The sequence below is a fragment of the Sciurus carolinensis genome, chromosome 18 (assembly GCF_902686445.1).
Source record: "Sciurus carolinensis chromosome 18, mSciCar1.2, whole genome shotgun sequence".
Classification (NCBI taxonomy): domain Eukaryota; kingdom Metazoa; phylum Chordata; class Mammalia; order Rodentia; family Sciuridae; genus Sciurus; species Sciurus carolinensis.
Window position 1 is genome coordinate 9,032,969 of NC_062230.1, and position 26,876 is coordinate 9,059,844.

General features: G+C 38.9%; 1 protein-coding gene across 1 annotated transcript in view; it reads right to left on the reverse strand.

Moving 5' to 3' along the window:
* Positions 1-25,723, reverse strand: part of Arpc1a (actin related protein 2/3 complex subunit 1A) — a 34,484-nt gene extending 8,761 nt beyond the window's left edge. The window contains exons 1-6 of the mRNA XM_047533562.1: positions 25,570-25,723; positions 19,658-19,750; positions 11,810-11,914; positions 5,748-5,970; positions 3,515-3,622; positions 486-698 (exon numbers count right to left, since the gene is read on the reverse strand). Coding sequence (XP_047389518.1) covers positions 486-698; positions 3,515-3,622; positions 5,748-5,970; positions 11,810-11,914; positions 19,658-19,721 — 713 coding nt within the window. The 5' untranslated portion in view covers positions 19,722-19,750; positions 25,570-25,723. The remainder of the gene's footprint in view (positions 1-485; positions 699-3,514; positions 3,623-5,747; positions 5,971-11,809; positions 11,915-19,657; positions 19,751-25,569) is intronic.
* Between the last annotated feature and the right edge of the window lie 1,153 nt (positions 25,724-26,876).

Below are 26,876 nucleotides of genomic sequence, written 5' to 3' on the forward strand. Positions count from 1 at the left end.
TGACATAAGGAATTAAGAATAACACACTAAACTGGCTGTTCTGAAGGCACCCTTATCAGTAGCAAACCAGGAGGTTCTTCAAAGAACTCACAGCCAGTACTTCTATTAAGAAGTATTTCTGGAAGGAAGATCCAACTCTTTTTTATATTTCCTAAACTCATTGTTCAAATATGGACCTGTAACTTTAAAGGCTGCTTGCAATTCAGCTGGGCTTTTTTGGTGTGTGTTGGTGGGGGAGGCAGTAACTGGGGATTGAACCCAGGGTTTCACACATTCTAGGCAAGTGCTCTACCACTAAGCCACATCCCCAGCCCTTCAGCTGTGACTTTTCAGGGAAAGGCAACCTTCCTCGGGGGTGTGATGTTCCACCCCTGCTCCCACCATCCACACAGGGCAAATAAATACTCAGGGAAAGGCAACCTTCCTCGGGGGTGTGATGTTCCACCCCTGCTCCCACCATCCACACAGGGCAAATAAATACTCACTGTACACTTTTTGAGGCGTCGGCAACAGACACGGTGCTGTCATGGCTGACCCAGGCCAGGCGGCTCCCACTGGCAGAGAAGCTGACTCCATGAACCCAGCCGCCAGTGCCACTGCCACCAAACTCTGACATCAGCTGACCAAAAGGCATCTTGCTGCCCCAGGGCGTACTGGCTGGCTTTTCATCCACTTCCTTAATGTAGGCAGAAAACACTCTAAAGTTTAAAGGGCAGGAAGAGAAGGAAAAAGCAAATGAAAATACATGTATATAGAAATGGTTACAGGCAGCTGCCATAAGGTAACCCGGAACACAGAGGTTGGCTTGTAAAAAGAACGAAACATGCTGGAAAGTTCAGGAATACAAACACCTCAAGTCACTATGGCCCAAAGGGCTGCCTATAGGCCAATTCAAATCTGATCGAGTTTGTACACAGTTGAAGACACAGAGCACCTACGGGAATCAGACAACATTCTGCCATAATGACACGAAGCCCTCCCCTCCTGGCCTGCACAGTACGGGCAGTCCTTCCCCTCCCTTGCCCTGTCAGACCTTGCTAAATGACCACAGCATCCTTTCCTGTCTACTGCAGCATCGTTCTCCACACAGTATTCCTGGAGGCCCAGCCAATGGAGGAAGAGAGGGAGCTATGCGCCACTCCGCAACATATGAAGTAAAGACGGAGAGAGACACCCAAAGACAAAGCCAAGGGAGGCCAGTGAGAAAGAGGGGGCAGGATCCCTAGCACTGTCAGGTGATGGCCTGGCTCCCTGGCCCTTAGGCCCACCATCTAGTCTTTGTGGCAGAACAGTCTGAGATGAAGGTGGTCTTCACAGCCAAGTGTCCTCAGTCTTTTTTTTTTTTTTTTTTTTTGGTACCAGCGATTAAACTCAGGGGTGCTTAACCCCTGAGCCACATCCCCAGGCCTTTTTTGTATTTTATTCAGAGACAGGCTCTCCCTGAATTGCTTAGGGCCTCACTAAGTTGTTGAGGCTGGTTTTGAACTCATGATCCTCCTGCCTCAGCCTCCTGAGCCACTGGGATTACAGATGTGTGCCACTGTGCCCAGCTTTCTTTTTTTAATGTTTTTTATTGGTGCATTATAATTATATATAATAGTGGGATTCATTGTGACATTCACATATGCTGTACAAAGTCTTTTTCTAACTTACTTTCTTTATCTAATTCCATGAAACTCTGTAAGAAATGTTTGGGCCCAGACTTAAAAAGGGGAAGACACAAAGAACAGCTGGAAATCTATCCTTTGGGTCCTTTTTGTACTCTAATGCTATTTCTACTTTGTATGCCTTCTCTTTGGTCCCCAACCCAAACCCCAGTACTGGGGACTGAACCCAGGGTGCCTTACAACTGAGTCACATCCCCAGCCCTTTTATTTATTTTTTATTTTATTTTATTTTTCCCTATTATTTTTTGAGACAGAATCTTGCTAAGTTGCAGAGGCTGGCCTAGAACTTAGATTTTCCTGCTTCAGCCTCCAAAATTACTGGGATTATAGGTATGGCCCACCATGCCCAGCTACATTTTCTCTGTAGAAAATATCTCAATTAGTTGGGTGCAGTGGCACACACCACTGGAATCCCAGCTACTCCCGAGGTCAAGGCAGGAAGATCACAAATTCAAGGCCAGCGTCAGCAACTTAGTGAGACCCTGTCTTGAAATAAAAAATAAGGGCTGGGGATGTAGCTCAGTGGTAAAGTACCGCTGGGTTCAATCCCAGTACCAAATAAACTACTGAACCTAAAGACTCCCTAAAGTAACCCCAATCCCAAATGACAATGACAGTTGAAGCCCTGAAAGATGCGGCTCCTCAATGAGGCAGAGGCCAGTGAGTGATCTGCAAATTAGTTGCTTTAACTCAGCATCATAACAGGTTTAGAAAGAACGGGTGGTGGGCTGGGGAGGTAACTCAAAGGTAAAGCGCTTGTTCTGCACACACAAGGCCCTGGGTTCAATCCCTAGTACCACAAAAACACAAACAACCCAGAATTGGTGGTTCTCCAACAACCTCGACCCACAGGACTGCAAGTTGAAGAAAAGTTTATTTGTGGACATTAATATTAACATGAGAATTGCAACCTATTTCCACAAGCAGACTTTTGGTCACATCACAAAAATCCAGGTGGCACAGTGTAATGCCACCCAGTTCTGTTTTCCAAGGGAGTTAGGATGACTCCAGATAACAGATCACAAACAACAAAACTTCAGAATATAAAGTGCGAGGAGGCCACCATAACCCATTCTTGCAGCTACACTCGCCACACACACAATTCTTTTTTTAACCTTGGATATTCCTGTGTAGAAATCACTGGCCAGGTTTTCTGGAATTTTCCATGTAGATACTGAAGAAATGCACATCCCAATTCCCAGTCAAGTAGCCAACACAAAGCAACATTTATTTGCTTTTCTTTTCATTAAGGGAAAAAAAGCCTTCTTGATAAAGAACAACTTCTAAAAAGCAATTACATGGTGTGATCCTTGAAGCTCTTAGCAAAGTGGCTGTTTTTCTTCTAGTGTCGTTCTAATGACAAATAAAAAGCTTTAACTGAAAAGAACAGCACAATAATAGCCCAGTGGTGTACAGTTTAGCTCTGTTTTGTTAAGCTTAGCTTCACTTGGAAATTTGCAGAGTCTGCTGCATGGACTATAATGTAATGAAGGATAATACTGTATAGTCAAGAAGGACAGGCTGAGAGGAAGGGAGAGACAGACAGAGACAGCAGCTCACCCACTACTTGAAACCATGGCTATTTTGTGTACGAAAGACTTCCTTGGCCATGCCAGTTCCTCCCTCCTATCCCACTTCCAAGTCCATGGCCATCTGCCTCAGTGACTAACACGCTGGCTCCTTTAATTGGTGTGCACTAGCTCCTTTTCTAGATTACAGCTTCCTTTCATTTCTGAGGCCTTCACAGCACCCAGCAAAATACCCTACATAGAAAAGAAACCTTACAAATATTTGCTGAAGGACAAACAATGAGCAGTTCAAGTGTATCAGTTCTCATTTGTTCCTACCTGCATTTGAAGTCACATGATCCTGCTGCCAGCAACACATTGTTGGGATGCCAATCCAAGCTGAGGACCGTGGAGCGGATGGGCTTTTTAATGTGCTTGCTTACCCACCTACAAGAGGAGGAATCCTATGTTAGTCTATCCACGCATCAGGCGACAGTCCCCAAATGGGCACAAACATGTGCCACATGGAAACATCTAAGTGTGGTTTTTATGTTGCCTACCAAGTCTCTCGCCAGAGAGGAGGTGCATTTCTGAAGTACAGAGAGAAGAACCTGATTAACTCTGGTACTGCTCCACAGGATTTCAGATCACATGTGATGTTAACCTTCAGAATCAAAACAGAAGTTTGAAATCACTTGAATTTTTATTATAAATATTCAGTTGGGGGTTGGGAGTGGAGCTCAGTGGTAGAACACTTGCCTAGCACGTGCAAGACCCTGGGTTTCATCCCAGTACTGCAAAATAAATAAATAGATAACTATTCAGTGATTTGTTATTATATTTTGGGTTGTAAGTTTAATTGCCTTTACAAGTCTCCATGAAGGTAAAAATTCTTATTTTTTTCCCCATAGAGAAATCACAACCAAGAAATTAGAAGAACCTCTTGCTGGGGATTAGTCTCTAATTCTCTAGTGCCATTCAAAAAATATTATTTATGTCTAAAAATCACTCATTATTTTAGCTTCACTAAATCCATTTTTGCTCCCAGACTGCTGTTTAAAAGCCAATCATGTCTGGTTGTTTGAGTTGAGATTATATGGAGCCAAATGCCTCTCCTTGAATGCTAGATTACTGCTCTACAGCATCTTTCTTGGAAACCTATATAATAAAGTTCATTCTCAAAAAGATGATATTCTGGATTGTTTCAGTGCCATTTTTCTTTTCAATTAAGGGAAGAACGGCAAGCAAAATAATAAACAGTTCATATGACTGAATTTTAGGCTTCTGAGGGGTTGTTTTAAAGTTCTCACATAATACAGGTGAAGTATTATATGTCTGAGAAACTGCCCTGAATATACAAATTGTTCAAAGATAATACCCATGCCACAGCAAAGCCCCAGTTCCCTATATTTGTGAGTGTCTCTTGATGAATAAAATTGTAAATGATTACTATGGTTGAAGTTTAGCTAGGAGGAAAAGTTTCCTATATAAATTAATTAAAATTAATGTCAGCTAGTATTCCCTGACATAAAGTTCAGCCATAAAGGAATATTAATGAAGTTTGTTTTTATCTACTCATTCCCATGAACCTTCTGAATGATTTCTAGTATTTGACATTTTTGTCATATTTTTTATACATAATTGAAAGAAAAATACGTTATAATTAAATCTTGTAGTGAATTCTCAGACTTTCTAAAGAATAAAATTTCTGAGGTGTTACATATGTCTGAGACGACATATGTAACGTGATGATCTGTTCCTCTCACTGTTTCAGCAGAACACAAACAGTTCCACTACAAAGAGTAATGTGTACCCTGCTATTTTTAGTAGAAACACAAACACTGCCAGTTTCACATGAAAGAATAATTGATGTTGAAGGATATTTACCACCCATCCTGAATGCACGCCAGGTAGAAGAGTTGTCTTATTAAAATTAGCAGGAAGGAGCAATTAAGTTATTTAGCTACAAAACTAACCTGCTTTTACTGGTTTACCCACAAGAAATGTATTTAAAAAAAGCATGACAGCCTGATTATACTTCAAATATTCTGGTGAATTTTTATGTCAATGGCTTAAACAAGTAAAATATTAAGCTGAGACCCAGATTTGGTTAGCAAATAAGCTTAAAAGAAAGAACACTGCTAGCTTCAAGAATCCTAGATATTTTAAGTGAACAGATATGGTAAGGGAAAAAAAAAAAATCATTCCTCAGGGCACCGTGAAACTCTTTCAAGTTTATGATTTATACATCAGAGTAAGAAAACAGCGATTTGGGCAGTACAGAGTGAGGACGGTAGAGGCATGTCACAGAACAAAAAAGTTAGGAGATCAGAACTCAGAAACAGTGGCTCCACATTAATAAGAGAAAGATGTGAGATTTGACTCACTGTACACATGAGAAGAACAAATGCTCAGAGGGACTGGAGAATTTCAGAGGGAAAACCCCACAATCTCCAGATGAGAAGAACCTGGGGCTGCAGTTAAGGCCTTCCTCAGTGCCTCCCCACATCACCAAGAACACAGTGGTGCCAACGTCAACTCTACAGAGAAGGAAAAGCTTCATGTTGCTCACCAGTCATTTTCAGACTCAAAGTAGCACACAGAAATGAGTCGTGCTCCACTTCCCACGGCAAATTTGTTCTCTAGAGGGGACCATTTCACAAAAGTGGCTGCGCGATTGATCCTCAGGATCACCAGGGTCGGCTTCCAGATGCCGTCTTTCTGGCTCCAGACGTAGGCATTGCGGTCTGCCCCACAAGTGACAATGCGGTCACTCTTGGGAGCCCAGTCAATACCTGCAAATAAGATGTGGGTCATCTGCTTTGATCAGTGACTGTGAGACTGATGGGTGAGTACTGGCCACAGTGGGACCAGATGTGGGCTTGGTAGCTTCCCCCATTTATGGCCCTGATCACCATCTCCCACAGGGTTTTTCTTTGCCAAGTGTCTGGGACTCAGGACTCCCCCATGAGGCCAAGTGGGACAAGAGCTGCTATTCTAATGCAATTTTAAAATTGCAAAGTTTAAAAAACCAAGCAGGGTATTCTTTCCACCCAATCTAAAGATCTGAAGATCCATTACCTTTTACGTTTCCCTTTATTAGACTTTTTTGGTATAAAAGTAACTTTATTCATTAACAGACTTCATTCCATTATATTAACTAACATTCTTCTACATGGCATTGAACTATTTTTAAAATAGCACACAAGGTAAATAAAAATAATCCTTAGTATAAAGAGGGAAAAATACAAATTGTGATTCACTATATATTCTTCTGGTCACTGTCAGATAAACTACCCTAAATACATCTACCCATCTATTTATCTGTCTTTCTTTGGTGCTAGAGACTAAACCCAGGGCTAGATCACGCTCAGTCACCGAGCTAATCCCCAACCCTGAATACCTTTTCTAAATGAAGCAGGTTTTATCAAAGACTCCTTGAGTTTCTTTACATTTAATCTAGGAAAGTATCTAAATATGTATATAAATATAAGGCTTTTATTGGAACAGAGTTTTACTTATTGGGTAACACTGTGAGGGATCTTAAAGTCAAAATAAGTTTGTTATACACCAATAGCAAAATTTACTATTACTCTGTCATTTTTTATTTGTTGATGGGGTATTTTCCATAAATGTAAGTTCACATTGTAAAGTATAGAAACAGTACTAATAAATTCTCATTATGGCCAAGCATGGTGGTGCACACTGTAATCCCAGCAGCTTTGGAGGCTGAGGCAGGAGGATTGTGAGTTCAAAGCCAGCCTCAGCAAAAGTGAGGAGCTAAGCAACTCAGTGAGATCCTGGCTCTCTAAATAAAATACAAAGTAGGGCTGGGGAATGTGGCTCAGTGGTTGAGTGACCCTGAATTCAATCCCCAGTACCCACTCCCCAATTTTTAAAAAAAATTTATTATATAAATCAAAGCCTCAATTGGTCATAAATCACAATAACTTTAATAGTTCGCAAGAGTTCCTTCATTCACTTGCCTACATGACCATTTAGCTCGATTATTTGTATCACTTAGAAAATATGGGAGCCCAGCATGGTGGTGCACGCCTGTAATCCCAGTGACTGGGAGACTGAGACAGGAGGATCACAAGTTTAAGGCCAACCTCAGCAACTTAGAAAGATCCTGTCTCAAAATAAAAAATAAAAAGGGCTGGAGACGTGGCTCAGTGGTTAAGTACCCCTGGGTTTAATCCATAGTATGGGGGAAAAAAAAAAAAAAAGGAAAAAGAAAATATGGGTGCTGTCTTCTAAGATATGTGTATTTTAGACTTTAAATCCATTAAATCCACTCACCATAGGATAGTTTTGCAGTCTTCTCTATTAGTTTTTGTATTTTTTTTTTTTTTTTTAATTATTGGGGATTGAACCCAGGGACAATCTACCACTGAGCTACATCCCCAGTCCTTTTTAATTTTTGTTTTAAGACAAGGTCTCACCGAGTTACTGAGGCTGGCATTGAACTTGTGATCCTCCTGCTTTGGTCTCCTGAGGAGCTGGGGTATGTGCCACCTCACTTGGCTTAATTTTTATTTTTAACTCCCAAAATGACACCTACACATTATTAGAAGACAAACATCACAAAGCGACAAGCAGAAACTCAGGAAAGCCCTGCCCCTATTCTTTATGTCTATACACATTCTGCTTCAAAACGGGACGAGTATCATCATGACAAACATTTCCTCCTGCTTTTTAAAACAATATACATTATTTCAGAACACCAATCACATCATGATTTCCTAAATCATCTGTTAAAATAGGTAACATTGGAATTTTTTGGTTAATGAAGTAGGACTATCTGAAGGATGTGTCAGGAGACTAGTTATAATTTCAGTCTTGTATCTTAGAGACTCAAAGTAAAGTCAGTAGACCTACAGATGAAAAGATCAAGTTCATATCTTATGAGGCCATAAATTAAAGATTTTAGGAAAAAATTTTACGGTTTTGTGATGCTGTATTTGAGAAGGAATTTTATTTGATTTTTTTTCTTACTTTTAACCTAACTTCAGTTACAACTTATGGGAAATACAGAGGACAAGGGGATGTGTAAGATACCATAAGCCTATATATAATCAGGAAATCTAGGATTTGGGAAATGCAACAGAACAAACAAATTTCTTTTTTTTTTTTTTTTTTTTTTTTTTTGTAGTTTATTTAGAGACAGGGTCTCACTGAGTTGCTTTGCACTTGCTAAGTTGCTGAGGCTGGCTTTGAACTTGCAATCCTCCTGCCTCAGGCTCCCGAGCTGCTGGGATTACAGGTGTGCACCACCATGCCTGGCAATTTCTTATTTTTTAAAACAAATAAATTGCAAAAGAAAGAAGGGAACCTATAAACAGAGACTTAAGAAACATATCAACTAATCACAATCATGTGTGTAACCTTATTTGGATCTCAAAAGTTACAGGTCACAGATGGGGGTGTAGAGCAGTGGCAGAGTATGTGCTTGCCATGTTTGAGGACCTGGGTTCAATCTCAGCAGCAAAAAGGGGAAAAAAAGTTATTGGTTATTATTAAATAATCAATGGCTATTGTTAAAAAGAAGAATCCTTATCTTTTAGAGATAGTCACTGAAATATACAATGATAAAATGTCTAGAATGTGCTTCAAAATAGTAAAGTCATGGTGAAAGTGAGTTCAAGAACAAGACTGGCTGTGAGTTGTTCATTGTTTCATCTGGGTGATGAGTATTAGGGGATCATTGTATGATTTTATTTTTTATCTGTTTAAGATATTCCATATTAAAACGTTTTTGTAAAAGTGGGTGCAATCAAGTATTTAATGCAAAAGAATAAACTCAAAGGAAAAACTCTAGAATTCTGCTACCCCTTTGATGTTGGCCATACTCCTGTTCTCTGTAATACTAGTCTTTCCTTCTGGAATACTTTAGATCTTTTTTTTTCTTCTTCTCCCTCCTCAGTTACTATCTTTCTGAGAAAATGTCTGATCCTTGGTCTCCTGTCACAGAGTTATATTTAGATTTTCCCAACAACAGTTGTTTCAGATCTAAGAAATGCTGTTTGAGTATGTAGACAGAAAACAGGCCCAAGTTCAAAGGACCCAACAGAAAAGTAGGGAGGAAAAGAACATTTATTTCACACTTTTGGCTATTTTGGGGGTCTTTCATCTTCGTCTTTCTTTCTTTCTTTTTTTTTTTTTTTTTTTAAGGTACTGTGGATTCGGCCCAGGGCTTTGCTTATGCTAGACAAGTGCTCTACCACTGAGTTACATCCCCAGCCCTCATCTTAGCCTCTTCTTTAACAGCATTTCCTAATGCTAAAATTCCAATTTAATGTATGAGAGTCCTTATTCACAGGTCATAAAGTCATTGGCAAAAGAATTTAAGCAAAACAGGCCAAACCTAAGAGAAATCAGATCGTGGGAAAGCAACAGCAACATAAATAGAAATGATGTCTTTGGTGCTGCTTTGGTGACATGCTCAACTTCTGGTGCGCAGAAACACCACAAACAAGTCTCTGGTAAAACCAAGAAGGGTGGTGGTGAGTTTTTCCTGGGGAATGCTGGACAACTTTTGAAGAATGCAGAATGTCAAAAACATGACAAGTTTTTCTCTGATTTGGGCAAGGATATTTTTAAGCTAATCAGTATTTTTAGTTTCAACTAAAAGAAAAAAAAAATTACTGCTGAAATGCAAATGTCATTTTGAGGTAAAGGAAAAGTTAAGTGAGAAATTTGTAACTGAAAAGTTATGCAGAATGTTTCCCCCTCTCTCCCTCCCTTCATTTTCTGTGGTGTTAGTGATCAAACCCAGGGCCTTGTGCATGCTAGCCCAAATGCTCTACCACTGAGCTACATTGCCAGCCTGATAATAAGTTTTGATCTGCTTGGTCAAATTGTTCAAAGTAAGTCAATTACTCTGCCAGGACATAGGATTAGAAAGAAACTATGATAACAGAGATCAAAGAACAAAAATTCTCTTGGAAAAATCCAACAAGTGAATATGTTTTTTGTTTTAAATAGCCAGATCTGACTTAACAAATAAATTCTCCTGAAATTTGGTATCTAAATTTGGTTTCCTAAGTAGGGCATGGTAGCACCTGTCTGTAATCCCAGCTATATAGGGGAATGAGGCAGGGGAGTCACAAGTTTGAGGCCAGCCTGGGTAAAGACCCTGTCTCCAAAAAAAATTAAAAGGGCTGGGGATGTAGCTCAGTAGTAGAATGCTCCTGAGTTCAATCCCTAGTACCAAAAACAAAACAAGACAAAACAACTGTGCTTCCCACATCTATCCATCCATTCATTAATAGCTTTGATCAAAGACAAAAAATATATATTCTGGAATCTGCCCAAATGCTATAAATCCAGTCTTCTACAAATCAACAAAAAGATAAAAACAAAACAAAACAAAAACATTGGAAAAATGGTCAGAGAAATCAGAAAAATCACAAAAAACAAACTCAGATGGCTAATATGATCTGAAGTATGCTAAGCCTACTTCCCCTGTGGCATAACAAATGTACCATCCACTCACATTCACACCTACATTCGAAGAGATCTGTATAGGGATGCTTGATTTAGTGCTTCACTGTAATAAGGAAAAACTGGAAACAACCTAAATGTCCTTTAATAAAGGGAAGAGTAAATAAATGAGGTATGAAATGCTAACCAGAAGTTAAAAGGAATAAACCTGATCTAGATACATCAACACAGATACATCTCAGAAATAATATCAAATACAAAAGCAAGCTGTAGGAGATGAATTAGATGCCACTTATGTAGAATTTAAAAACTAGTTGATGGTATCAAGGATTGTTTATGAATATGTAAATAGATATGTAAAATATTAAAAATTATCTGGGATGCAGGATGCAGTGGTGCACACCTGCAATCCCAGGAACTCGGGAGTCTGAGGAAGGAAGATCATAAGTTCAAAGCCGGCCTCAGCAACTTAGCAAGATCTTGTCTCAAAATAAAAAATGAAAAGGGCTGGGGATGTAGCTCAGTGGTAAAAGTGCACCTGGGTTCAATTCCCAGTACCAAAAAAATAAACCAACACTGGGGTGATGTTATAGCAAATTATAGTTAGCCTTTAGAAGGAACAGAAAAGAACTACTAGTGAGAGGGTCTTTACCAATATCTGGAATAATATTCCTTATTTTATATCCCCTTTTTCCTTAAGTTTCTTAATATAAGAAAAGTATTTTCTGATATAGGAAAAATGTTGTTAGTTATGGTGGCAGATAATCTGAGATGGGTGTTTGAGTTATACTACTTTTTTCAAGATTTTGGAAAGTCTTCTTTCACAAAGAAAATTCTGGCAGACACTGCATCCTGCAGTACTTGGGAACACAGTTTTGGTTCATGTTTTCATGGTGTCTGCCTTTTGCCATGGTATACTTTTGGCGTTCATGTCTCATCTCCTGATCAGAGGAGTAGGTTCAGTAGTACACACTAGTAGCTACTGTGTACCAGCTGGGCCACAAGAAACACTTAACAACTGGGGGAAATTATGATATTTTCTCAAAATTTCTAAAAAAAAAAAAAAAAAAAATGCAGTAAATTTTGCACAGTTTTAAATGTCATGGCCACTTACTTTCTTAGATTCTTCATTTAAACAGAAGCTTCATTTGGAAATCCCATGTTAAGCCTGCAGCTACCTTCATTTACCTGTGATGTGTCCATTGTGCTCCTTGAGTTCGTGAGCTTTTACCCACTGGCTCCCATTTTTCTTATAGATGTGCACTTCGTGATTATTGGGGCTTAGGGCAATCTCTGGGGAAAGAAGAGAGTATGATTGTTAACGCCTGATCTTCAAATTGTCACTAAAACAAACAAATAATACCCCCAAAACAAAACCAGGATGTCACAGTTGGATTTTGAAAAGATAGAATAGGAAAACTGTTTTGAAAACGTGGTTCCCAAATTCACCCCTGAAAAAACTCTTTTGTTACTATTATTTGTGTGTCTGTGTGTGTGCATGCAGGTATGTGTGCTGGGTGTTCTTTATTTTAGGTCCTCTACTTGGACCCTATATTTTAAAATGTTTTGTAGGAAAACTAAATTTAAAAATTCATTTTTCCAGAAACAAATACAATTGTCAACTAAATAGTCTAACTAGCAAAAAATAAACAATGTTACTATATTTAGCTGAAATAACTTCAGATCACAGTGAAAATGTTTGACATTTTAGTTCACTTGTGTTACATTACTAGAGAAAAATATTCAATTTCTGTTACTTTCTGAAAAGCTGTAAATAGGTCATAGATTTCCATTACTATTGTCATGGACAAAACTTGATTCTGCTGATAAACTATATGGAAATTTTCCTTTAAATAAAGCCAATATAAATCACAAAATAAAATTGTTTTTAAATTTCCTGAACCAGGTCAAAAAATTATGAGAAATGAAGTTTTTAAAACTCTTACTGGGGGCTGGGGAGATAGCTCAGTCGGTAGAGGGCTCGCCTTACAAGCACAAGGCCCTGGGTTCGATCCCCAGCACCGCAAAAAAAAAAAAAAAAAAAAAAAAACAAAAAAAAAAAAACCACATAAAACTCTTACTGGTATATACGTACATTTTTCTTCCTAGTTCATACATTCTTTTTTTCTTCTTAAATATTGATTTCTTAAAATTAGGATCTATAGCTTTCCCCCATCTATATAATCACTTTCTTCTCCTCCTTAGGAAAATTATATCTATCTTACAGATGACACTATGGAACTAGGTAAATATTTAGATCTACTTAAAATCCTAAGATTTTTAGTGTTTTCTGGAAACCAGCTATATATTTCTCCAAATTTTTAAGAGGCATAGAGTTTTCTAAAGCTAAATCCAAACTGAAACCTAGACAGTGTTATAAATTTCAAATTACAATGTCATAAAAATTTGGATCTGTATTAACAATAATTTGAAATATTCCAAAAACCTATTTTTAGATGAGAATGTGGAAACAGAAGACATAAGAAGGTCAGCTCTGAAGCAGCTCTGGATTCACTGTCCTGCAGGTTATACCTGTGCAAGTACCCAAACACTCTTATTGGGTCTTCATCTCACCCAGCAATAACTTGAAGTGAACCTAGTTCATGTACCAAGATTTATTTAAAAATAAGAATGAATCATATCTGAAATGCTTTAAAAAGATAACAAATTTATAGATTCAAAGCAATCCCTATCAAAGTCTCAGTTGTCTTCTTAACAGAAATGAACAGGCTTATCCTAAAATACATGTGGAAATGCAAGGGACACGGAATAATTAAAACAATCTTGAAAAAGAACAAAGTTGGAACTTCCTGCAGACTTACAGTAGGATAAATACAAAGATCAATGGAACAGAAGTGACAATCCAGAAATAAACTCTCATATTTGCATTCAACTGATTTTCAACCAAGGTGCCAAGATAACAGTCTTCAACACATGGTGCTGGGACAACTGTAAGCCCCTGGGATGTGGGCAATGTACACCTTCAGCTGTTTCCTTTTCTGCCTCCCTTCCCCTACCTCTTCTTCTTTTCGGCTTTTTTTTTTTTCCCCAGTGCTGGGGATTGAACCCAGGAGTGCTCTGCCACCAAGCTACATCCCCAGTTCTTTTTATCTACGTTCTGAGATGGGGACTCACTGCATTGCTGATGCTAACCTGGAACTTGTGATCTTGCTGCCTTGGACTCCTGAATAGCTGGATTATGGACTGTGTCCCCCATATATAATTTTTTTTAATGTGGTAATGTATGAGTTAGATTTATTTGTTCCATCTTTCTTTTTTTTTTCTTCCTCTTTTCTATACTGTCTCCTTCTTCTCATCACTTTTTCTCCTTTGGTCTTTCCTTTCCCTCCCACTACTGTTCTTTTTTCTCCCACTCCTGTTCTTTTTCCTTTTTCTCTCTCTTTTTTAAAATGAGATAATACCTTAACTGGATTTATTCATTCTATCTTTTTCTTTTTTCTCTTTTCTGTACTCTCCTCTTTTTTTTTCTCCTTGCTTTTACTTCCAGTCTTTTTCCTCTCTCTATTTTTATCTTTTTTCTTGTATGTTTTATGCTTCTTTATGTTTCATATAGTATAATATCAATTGTACTTTATTTAAAAACTAATTTTTCAGCCTATTATAGGATATAATTCCCCTTTTCCACTTCTGGACTGGTGGAGTTACAGAAAACATTTTTAAGTACATTTTTATGGCTTATTTGTATATATGTTCTCAAATAGTTGCAGTTACTGGTGATCATCTTCTCCTTTCAAAGTGTGCCAGGGATTGATCACAGCACTGTAACACACTGAGTAGGTGCTTTAACATAGAGATATACCCCTGGCTCAGGACACAGTAAAGAGAAAGAAGCACACTAAAGAGATCCTCATATAACAGTGGAAAAGAGACCAATTCCAGCAGATGGGCAAATGTAAATATAGAAAGACAAGGGGGGAAAAAAAAGCAAATTAGCTTCCTCCAAAAGTCCATAACTCTCCAATAACTGAAATCACAGATATCACAGAAGTGGAAAGGTTGGGCAAAGACTTTAAAAAGTTGATTGTTAAAATGATCAATGAATTAAAAGAAGATCTAAGAAATGAGCTATGGGAGAAAGTGCAGGATATAACATAGCATTTCAATAAAGAGAGGGAGATCCAAAAAAAGAACCAGAAATTCTGGAAAGGAAAAACTCAATTGACCAAATAAAAAACTCAGTGGAAAGTCTCCTCAAGTACTGAGGAAGAAGCAGACATACAAGGTAATGGCAATGATAATCTACTTAGTGAAATAATAGTAGAAAAATTTCCAAACTTTGGTAACACGATGGACATCCAGATACTGGAAGTATGTAAAACCACAACTAGACTAGACAAGCAAAGGAACTCCTCATATCACACAGTAACTAAAATGCCAAAAAGAAAGATCAAAGAAGAAATTAAAGCTACAAAAAACAAAACAAAAAAGCCAAAGTTACATTTAGAAGAAAACCAATCAAAACAAATTTGGATTCCTTAGCAGAAACTACCAAATCCAGATTGCTATATCTAGTGGAGCTATCATTCAAAATAAAAAAAGAAATAAAAACTTTCTAGCATAAGCATAAAGGAATTCATGACCACTTAGCCAGCATTGCAGAAGAGCCTTAAAGGATTTTTACATGCACAAAACAATAAAGAGAGCCCGAAAAAGAATAAATCTCACTAGAAGAATAGATAAGCAGCTAGGAATCACAGCTACTCAGGAGACTGGGGCAGGAGAATCACAAGTTTGAGGCCAACCTCAGCAACTTAATGAGACCCTCGGCAACTTAGTTAAGACTCTCTCAAAATAACAAATATTTTTAAAAGACTGGGGATGTAGATCAGTGGTAAAGCATCGCTGGGTTCAAGCCCCAGTACTGGGGGGTGAGGGGGAGAGAAAAGCAACTGAGAATTTGTATTGAAAAGAAACATGAGAAATAAATTAAAATGATAGGAAATGATACACAGTCTCTGACCTCAAAAATAAAAAGGGCTGAGATGTAGCTCAGTGGCGAGGTGCCCCTAGGTTCAATCCCCAGTACCACACACACACACACACACACACACACACACACACACTCACACACATACACACACAAATCTTGTAGATAACGACATCCATAGACTGAAAATGAAAGAATGGAAAATAATATTATATGCAAATGGAACCTGAAAGCAAGGAGTAGTTACATCAGACAAAGCCAACTTTGGGCCAAAATTAGTTAGAAAAGACAAAGAAGGCCACTATGTATTGATAAAAGGGAACAATCCAAGAAGATATAACAACAGTAGATATTTATGCCTCAAACATCAGTGCATCTAATGACATAAAACAAATACTACTCAACATAAAGTTAGCTAGGTCCCAGACAATAATACTTGGTGATTTCAATATACTTCTGTTACTACTAGGTCATCCAGACATAAAATTCACAAAGATACTACAGATTGATACTACACTATAAATCAAATAGACTTAACAGACAAGTTCAGAATATTTTGTCCAACAATAGCTGAATTCATTTTGTTTTCAGCTGTGCATGGAACTTCCTCCTAAATATGTTTTAGGCCACAAAGCAAGTCTTACCAAATACAAAAAGTTGAAATAATTCCCTGCATCTATCAGATCATAATGGAATGAAATTAGAAATCATCAGTAAGAAAACTATAGAAACAATACAAACACATGGAAATTGAACAATACACTCTTGAATGTTAAGTGGGTCACTGAAGAAATCAGAGGAGAAATTTAAAAATTCTTAAAATTGAATGAGAAAAGAAATACAACATACTAAAACCTCTGGGGCAGAGCAAAGGCAGGTGTTTTGTTTTGTTTGTTTTTGCATTACTAGGGATTGAACCTGGATACTTTATCACAAAGCTACATCCCCAGCCCTTTATTTGTTTGTTTATATTTATTTTGAGACAGGGTCTCACTAAGTTGCCAAGGTTGGCCTTGAACTTGCAATCTTCCTGTCTCAGTCTCCCAAGAAACTGGGATTATAGGCAATTATAGGCATGCATCACTGAGTCCAGCTAGTGAAGCCAGTTCTAAGAGAAAAGTTACATTTATATCTAAGAGTATTTACATATAAATATTAGAAAGATTCCAAGAAAATAACCTAATGATGCATCTCAAGGTTTTAGAAGAACAAGAATAAACCATTTCTAAAACCAGCAGAAAGAAAGAAATAATAAAGATCAGAGTTGAAATTAATGAAACAGAGACTAAAAGAACAATAAAGAGGATTAATGAATCAAAGACCTGGTTCTTGAGAAGATAAATAAGATGGATAAATCTGCAGCCAAACTAACCACAACAGAAAGAGAAAACAGATATTCCAACAGACACCACTGAAATGCAGAAGACCATTAGGAACTCTTTTGAAAACTTATATTTCAATAAATTAGAAAAACTAGAAGAAATGGATTAATTCCTAGATAAATATTACCTACAAAACTGAAGTAAGAGGAGAGAGGAGACCTAAACAGACCAATAGCAAGCAATGTGATTAAAGCAAAAATAAAAAGTCTTCCAACAAAGAAAAACCCAGGACCAGATGTATTCATAGCTAAGTTATATTAGATGTTCAAAGAACTAATGCCATTGCTCCTCAAATTATTCCAGGAAATAAATGGGAGAGAATATTTCCAAATTCATTCTAGCAAATCAGTATCATCCTGATACCAACACCAGATTAAAGACATATCAAGGAAAAAAAAACTATAGGCCAATATCCTTGATGAACATAGATACAAGAATCCTTAAAAAAATATTATCAAATTGGATTCAAAAACATCACAATGATTGTATACCATGATGAAGGTGATTTCATTCCAGGAATGCAAGGATGGTTCAACATATGCAAATAAATAAACATAAAATACCACATCAACAGAATCAAGGACAAAAAAAATCACATGATCATCTCCTTAAATTCATTTGGAAGAACAAGAGACCCAGAATAGTCAAAGTAATTCTGAGCAAGAAGAGTGATGTAGGAGGCATCACAATATCCAACTTCAAATTATACTACAGAGAAAAAGTAACAAAAACAGCTTGGTACTGGCATAAAAATAGGCATGTAGACCAATGGAACAGACCAGAAAACACAAAGAAAAACTCACAAGGCTACATTCATCTGATTCTTGACAAAGGTGCTAGAAACTTGCATTTGGAGAAAAGACAGCCTAAAAACAAAAAGTACTGGGAAAACAGGATACCTATGTGTAAAACAATGAAAATAGATTCCTATCTCTCATTCTACACAAAAGTTGACTCAAAATGGATCAAAGATCTAAGAGTAAGACTAGAAACTTCACAACTTTTAGGAGAGAAGATAGTGGAAACACCTTAAGTGTAGGAGTAGGCATCAACTTCCTCAATAGGATCCCTCTAGCTAGAAAATAAAATCAAGAATCAATAAATGGGCTGACATCAGACTAAAATGTTTCTGCACAGTAAAGGAGACAATTAACAGCACAAAGAGAGAATTTATAGAATGGAGAAAAACCTTTGCCAACTATTCTTCCTTTAGCCAGAGGATTAAAATCTTGACTATAGAAAGAACTGAAAAACTCGATTCCAGAAAACCCCAAATTACCCATTTAATATGTGGGCAAATGAACTAAACAGATAGTTCTCAAACTAAGTTCAAATGGTCAACAATTACATGAAAAAATGTTCAACGTTTCTAGCTATTAGGGAAATGCAAATCAAAACTACACCGAGATTCTATCTCACTCCTTTTAGAATAGCAATCATCAAAAATACTAATAACAGTAAATGCTGGCAAGAATTCAGGGGGAAAAGAAACTTTAATATACTGTTGGTAGGAATGCAGTTTAGTGTAGCCACTATGGAAATCAGTATGGAGGTTCCTCAAAAGATCAGGAATGGAACCACCATGTGATACAACTAACCATTCCTTGGTATTAACCCAAAAGCCTAGGAAGTATAGCATACTCTAGCAATATATGTACAACCATGTTTTACATCAGCACAATTCATAATAGCCAAATCATGGAACCAGCCTAGGTATCCACCAACAGATGAATAAGTAAAGAAAATGTGGTACATGTACACAATGTAGTTTTATTCAGCTATAAAGAAGAATGATGATATGTCATTGGCAGGAAAATAGAAGTGGAGAGCATCATTTATGTGAAATTAACCAGTCTTAAAAAGTCAAGGGTATTATATTTTCTCTCATATGTGGAAGTTATGGAGAAAAAATTGAAAAAAGGGACCTCATGAAGATAGAAGGGAGACCAACAGGGCAGAGAAAAGGAGTTAGGGAGAGGGAGAAGGGAAGGGCAAGGGGAGGTACTGGGGAATTAAATTGATCAAATTATGTTTTATGCATGTATGGATATGCCACAGTGAAACCCACCTAACTGTATAACATAGTAGGCATCAATAAAAATTTTTTAAAAATCATGCTAGTGAAAGAAGCCAGTCACAAAAAGTCACATATTTGATGATATTATTTAAGCAAAATGTCCAGAATAGGCAAATCCACAGGGATAAAGAATAAATTAGTGGTTGCCCAGGACTGAGAGATTTGGGGGGAAACTGAGAGTGAATACCATGGGTACAGAGTTTCTTTTTAGTGTAATGAAAATACAGGTTGAATATCCATTAGCCAAAATGTTGGAACCAGAGGTGTTTCAGATTGCACAATTTTTTGGATTTTGGATCATATCCACAGACTTTACTGGCTGAGTATCTCTAACTAAAAAAATGTAAAGTCCAAGATTTTTTGAGTGTCATGCTGATGCCAAAAAGTCTGAGCACTTTGATTTTGGATTTTCATATTAGAGATGTTCAGTTTATATTCTAAATTAGATAGTGATAATTGCTTTATAACTCTATGAATACACTAAAAAACAACTGAATTGTACACTTTAAAAGGATCGATTTTAAGTCCTTTTCACACGTGACACTGAAATATGTGAATCTTAAAAATTTGTAAATCTGAAATATATCAAAGATGACAAAATAAAGAAGAAATGCTAATAGTATACTTACGGGTACGATCCCTGTTCCAGGCATGACAGGTGATTGGCTCTAGTAAAAACTGATGCAGGGACATTATTCTTAGTGTTTTCGGAGGATAGAAAGCTGCAATGAACAACAGAAATAAGGCACTTAAAATGGCAGAGGACTGACATTTAAGTTGTCTGAGGATCCTGAAATGTTTGGAGATAAATAAAACACTACTGTCATTTAAAAAGACTCAATCTCAATGTCACAAGTTAATCACTTAAAAAGAACTATCATTGGGTGTGGTGTAGTCTCCTGTAATCCCAGCTACTTGGGAGGTTGAAGGAGGAGGATTACAAGTTTGAAGTCAGCCTCAGGAACCTAGTGAAGACCCATCTCAACAAAATAAAGGTAAAAATGGCTGGGGGGTATAGTTAGTGGTAGAGCACTTCTGGATTCAGTCCCCAACACCACAAATAAATAAATAGAACTAGCACTGCAATCACCAATATAGAATTTATTCTACCTGGAATGGTGGTGCAGGCCTATAATCCCAGTGGCTCAGGAGGCTGAGGCAGGAAGATAGTGAGTTCAAAGTCAGCCTCAGCAACTTAGCAAGCCATAAGCAACTCAGCCAGACCCTGTCTCAGATAAAGTATTTTTAAAAAATATTTTTCAAAAGCGTTGGGGATGTAGCTTAGTGGTTAAGTGCCCCTGGGTTCAATCCCTAGTATAAAAAGAGAGAGAGGGAGAGAGGGAGAGAGGGAGAGAGGGGGAGAGAGGGAGAGAGAGGAGGAGTGGGAGAGAGGGAGAGAGAGAGAGAGAGAGAGAGAGAGAGAGAGAGAGAGAGAGAGAGAGAGAGGGAGAGAGAATGTATGTAGAATTTATTCTGACAGAGTCATCAATGGGTTGTCAAACCATGGATTAAAGAAGACTGGGTACAGGATATTCACAAAGTCTCAAATTATCATCCCACACAGTACTTTATAATAAAGAAATCTGGCAGTCACCATCCTAACCAAGTGATTGAACTTCTTGTCACAGATAGTGGAACAATCCAACCTGATGGGCAATGTGAAAGTGAAAGGGCACATCATTATTTATAAATAGCAACAAATTTATCATTCAGCCCAGTCGACTTTTGAGAGCAAAAGGGGACACTATTAATAATTACGATGTGACAATAAGTCATAGGACTATCCCAGAAAACCTCAGAATACAGTCAACCCACCTCTGAAGTATTTATGCCAAACATGTTTACCCTAAATCCAGTCAAGATCCAGATCTAACTTTTGGGTCACAAGAAATGAAGGGGACAAGAATTAGTTAAGCAACACAAGGAAGAAATAAAAGTTAAAACCAGATGTGTGCCCTTCTAGAGAATAAGTGGCCTGGACTACAAAAAACGGCACCACGGGAGAGGAACTGTTCCAGGTTTGAAAAAGAGCTATGAAAGCCAAATTCCATAAATGAAGCTGATTATACTCTTTATGTTTTAAAATAGCCTAAGACACACATTGTACACGGAAACGTTGAATTTGAACTAGATATTACATAATAACGTGGACTTGTTTTTATTTTCCTAGCTATGATAATTGTACGCCATTAGGTGGGAACACATCTTAGTTTTTAGGAGATAATGATAATGAATGTTTAGGGATGAAATGTCATGACGTCTTCTGTAACTTTCCCCCTTCCCACTTCCTATTCCTTCCTCCTTCCTCTCTTCTCTCTCTCTCTCTCCCTCTCTCTCTTCTATCCTTCTTCTGGGATTGACTCCAGAGGCAATGTTCCACTGAACTATATTGTCAGCGAAGACTCCATCCTTCTGCCTCAGCCTCCCTGGTTGCTGGGATTACAGGTGTGTGCCACAGTGCTTGATTATTTTCGATTGTCTGGGCCAGAAAATATAGAAAATGTGAATGTGACAAAAAACTATTACCACTGGTAAATCCAGGCAAAGATTATGCAGGTGTTTGTGATATTACTCTTGAACATCTTACTATAACTAGGTGAAAAACAGGAATATGAAAAATATCATTAAATTAAAAATCAAGGGCTGGGGTTATGGTTCAGTGGTAGAGTGTTTGTCCCACATGTATCTGGCACTGAGTTTGATCCTCAGGATCACATTAAAAAAAAAAAAAAGGTATTATGTCCATCTACCACTAAAAATTATTTTAAAATACTTTTTTAGAGGTAGATGGACACAATATTTATTTTATTTTTATGTGGTGCCAAGGATCGAACCCAGTGCCTCACACGTGGGATGCAAGCACTCTACCACTGAGCTACAGCCCCAGTCCCACTAAAAATATTTTTAAAAAATCAAGTAAAATTCTCTATTTTATACGTACCCAAATCTAGATCCATTAAAGAAGTCACCATGACCTCAATTTGGGAAAACTTTCCAAAACAACAACCAACCTTCCCCTCTCCCCAACTTTGGCATTTCTAAGCGGCACTCCCACTATGAATACTTAAGTCACGTTGGCTCATGCGGAGACTGAAATGTGAAGGAGGCATGCGTGCTGACGCAAGCAGAAAACAAATGGAAGAGCCACCAGAGGGTCGTGAAGGGGACAAAGAGAGTTCAACTAAGAAATGACATCAGTGGAAAACAGAAGAAATACTTCCACTAAAGGACCCCAAAAGTAAACAAATAAGTGCATCCTTAAATATCTTGAACTGCCAGAGAAATATCAGTGTTTCACATTTTATTCTAAGAGTAAGATATTTAAGTCATTATTTCCTTTTACATGTCCTAGAAAGCAAATTGCAACTCACAAATAAAGAAAAGGGCTGTAATTGAAAGCACTATAAAATTTAATGAATTCAACGGACACTGTTTAATTTGCTCTTTTAAAAATAAAAATTTTCAAGGCAGGTATGGTGGGGCATGCTGGTAATCCCAGCAGCTTGGGAGCCTGAGACTGGAGGACGGTAAGTTCAAAGCAAGTCTCAGTAATTTAGTGAGCGTCCTAAGCAACTTAGTGAGACCCTGTCTCAAAATAAAAAATAAAAAGGGCTAGGGAATGTGTCTCAGTGGTTAAGTGCCCTTGGGTTCAATCCCTGGTACCAAAAAATAAAATAAAATAAAAAATTTCAGAGACTCACAGCATACTTTTCAGTTTTTCTCTGATATCTGATGCTAACCCGAATTATTCTGTCACAACAGATTTTACTCAAAGCTACTCAAAATAACACATCAGTGTCTCACAATATCTTTAATTAAATGTAATTTAGAGCAAGATGGGGAGTGGGCACCCACAGTCCCCCCTACACAGGGGAGGCTGAGACCAGCCTGGACGACATTGGGAAACCTCATCTCAAAAATAAATAAATTAAGCCAACTTAATTTAAAAGCCAAATTTGACAATTTTGTTAACTGAAATAAAATTGGTCTGTAAACTAATAATTTAATATGACTATGTGTAATAAAGGCACACATTTCATGTTATCTGAAAAGGTATAGACACAAGGTATAGATACTCATTCTTCAACTCAGTTTTATAAGCAAGGTTGAAAAGCCTTCAAGAGGTAAACAGACACACAATGGCATAATTACTTCTCAAACTGCATTTCTAATTTTGTTATATCATTCAAGTTCTGTATTTGAACATATATCCAGACTTGTACTTCTTTTATAATCACGTGGCTATTTTAAGTCTGAAAGTCAAGTTAACACTTACATTTGTCAGATTTATAATGCAGCTAGTAAATACACCTGTATTTACCAAATTCAGTAAATGCAGAATAAATTCATAATAGTTTGAATTTTGTACCCCTCCATCATAGTATGAAAATTATTAACTATGGTTAATAATTTTATCTAAACTGTGGTTAATATTTAAGTAAAATCTTTGTCTTAATAGGATCGGAGAGGAGGAAATGGAACAGATGAAAAGGTGGTGACATTAAGTTTAACAGGTTTCTACTTTCATTGTCTGGCATTGAGGGAGATAAAAATGATTTGTGGCATATTATAATTCCAGGGACTCCCAAAATCTTCTTTACCTATCATCTGATAGATGGTTAGTCATGGGCTCTGAAGCCAAGGGGACCTGGGTTTGAATCCTTGCTTTGATATACTAGCAATAAGACACTGGGCAAGTCACTCCATATCTTTGAATCTAATTCATTTCATCTGTAAAGCAGATCTACCACTGACATCCTAAGGCTGTTGGCAGGAGGATAAAATGAGATAACTTGAGAAAGCATGTAGTACAGAGCCCAGCCCATACTACAAGTTTTAGTTGTTGCTAAGTTAGTTCCCTTTCTTCCTTTCATCAGAGGCTTTTGAATCATCCTTACAAGTACCTTTGGAGCTTGGAAAGCTAACATATGCTATAAATTATTGCCTTACTCCACTCAGGCTTTAAAAATATCCATACGAATGAGAATTTCAGTTCTCTGTTTAGGGTCAGTTTTCAAGATTGTGATTCATCTAGCTCTAATTGCTCTCATTACCCAACCCAGGAATACCAGATACGCCAACAAAGTCACCACACCTTTCCAATGTTTAGACAGGCCCCAATTCCAGTCTCATCAAATCCTTCTTTATGCAGGATTTGTTTCAGTAGAGGACTACATAACTAGACCAAAATATTGCCACTCTCCCTCCAAAGCAGCAGTTTTAATTTTCCAAAATGACCACCCTTCCTCTAATAATAAGAGACAGATGAACCCCAGAAGGTCCCTAAATATTACCTGATAGTACAGCCAATTACACCCACTCTCTAACAAGGCAAATACAACTCTCCTGACTGATAACCTCTCCTTTATTTTAAGATAGTTGAAAACCCAGGGTCTACCAAAACCAAAAGGGTAGAAAAAATTGGTAAAAGAGGGCAGAACTAAGATAATTTCAGTAATTCCGACAATGAGTTAAAATGGAACATTCCAAAGTCACAGTATGAGAACAGATGGCTTTACAATTAAAGATTCTAAATCACAATGTATTACGTGCCTACTATGTTCCCAACAGTGTTGCAAGTACCAGGACGGGGCCAGAAACATAAATAAATCTGACACCATTCTGTTCCTCAAATCTGGGGAGGGTGTGGGGATAGGAGAGGAAGGAAAGAAACAGAATGCCCAGAAACGGTAATGACAGCTAATATATATTGAACACCTACTCTGAGCCACAAACTATGCTAAGAGATTTATGTAAATGACACTTTATTCTCAGAAAAATACTAAGAATCCTCTTATTGCAGATGAACAAAAAGAAGTACAGAGACGCAATGGTCCCAGGGTCACCCAATAAAGTGGCGATGTCTGGGCAGGAACTGAGACGGACCTACATTAAAGGTTTCACCAAGCGAACCAGAGGGCAGAGAAGGGAGCAATTTTGACTTGGGGGCGATTCCAGGAGAATCTTAATCTATGCGTAATGAAAGCACACATTTCATGCTATCTGAAAAAGAACTCGAGGGAAGACGTTCCTCAAGTTGGGGTAGGTCCTGCAATAACTAAAGGAATTGAAGGCTGCCCTAGATAGGAGGCAAACATTCCACGGGTGCCTTCTGCCTGCAGGGACTTATTCTAGACTCTAAAGAACGAGATGAACGGTACCTCGTGACGATCCATTGGGAGGAGATGATCTCGTTTAACTCAATTTTACAGACTGAGTTAGAAGCCCATAGTAGGGGTGCGAACAGGGCTATGGGGATTCCAGAGACCGAGCATGTGGCATCAGAGGTGGCACAGAACTAGAAAATCTAGAGAAGCGACCGATCTGTACGTGAGGGGGACGCCAGGGGCTCAGAGGTACTCAGGGAGAACAGGGGTTCCGTGCCTCCTCCGAGGCCCGCGCAGGGAGACCCGGCCGCCCCCAAGCCTCGGGGCCCCGCGGCCTAAGTGCGCGGTTCACCGCCGCCGCGGGTCCAAAGCGGGTGCGAGATCGGGACAAGGAAGGCCAACAGGGTCAGAGATTCGCCCCTGCTGCCCCTTACCTGGGGTCGGGGCGGTCCGGAGGGGCTCGGAGCGGAGAATTCGCGGACTCTGGTCAGTCGACGCGAACAGGCTCCAGCGGGCACGGGCGGAGGACGGAGGCCCAGAGGGAGCGGCTGACAGATCCCGGAAATGGCCACTACGCCTGCGCAGCCCGGCCGCGCGGGCGTTCCGCGCACGCGCACAGCCCGGCGCGCACCGGGGGCGGGGCCGGGGTGGTGTCACTGGCCGAGTGTCTGAGGTGGCTCGCTGGCTACACGGCTTCGGTGCTGTGAAGCAGCTGGACGATGCAGGCTGAGCAGGAGTGGGGCGGCTCACTCCGGTCGTCGAAAACTTTCCTCCGAATAATGAACCGAGGTGTGGCGCCTTGACCGCTTCACCGACGCTATTGTCAGAACAGGGATTACCGAGGCGTGGGGTCTTTCGAGTCCTGTGGACCCGAGGAATGACTGCTTTTGTCCCTTTAGAAAGTCCGGGTCAGAGCCAGTCGATCTGCATGCGGCTTCCTTCAGGAGCCTCCGCCACCGAGGAACCTCCTTGACCCTTCCTCAGTCAGCACCACTTGTCCCTTGCTCCCAAGATGGCGCCACGGGGTAGAAGAGTTGGAGGGAACTTGGCTGCTCTCCCGAAGCACGTGGAGACCGTGAGCTTGCGGTGCAAATGCAGCTTCTAAGAACTGCCACGGACCCTACGACCCCATTTCCAACCAGTCTGCTGCCCTGGAACCCGTAGAAATTCAGGAGCCCCATCCCCATCCCACTACAGGTCGCTAACTTTAGTGCTTATTTCATTCCCTCTGACATGTTTGACCCCAACGCTTGATAATAAGGTAATGTTCACAAAAGTGAACTAATCAGACTCCCAATTTCAGATCCGTGCTGTGTTCTTTGGATTAATGAATCAACTGTTCATAGAGCTCTTAATGCATGAAGACAGTGGTTTTACCTACAAAGCCTTAGATCATGGGAGCACCAGGACAAAGTGGAAAGGTCTTTGTAAATTACCGCCTCCAAGAGACAACTTGGCAAAAGGAAAGTCAGCATTCATGGAAAGCAAGGATGTCTTGAATCCCTCAATATGTAGAGTTGGTACCCAGAGTCAAAACACCAACTGCATTTTGTTTAGATTCCCCCCACCTCTTTGCAAAGGGCAGTTCCTTCTGTGAAGGAATTTATAACCTGGTGAGCATTTTGTATTTTAGCCTAAAAACTTCCCATTTATGAATTTCAAAGTAGGATTCCCGGTACCCCCAAGTGCGAATTGAACCCAGGGGCACACTACCACTGAACTACTGTATGGAACATTGCTG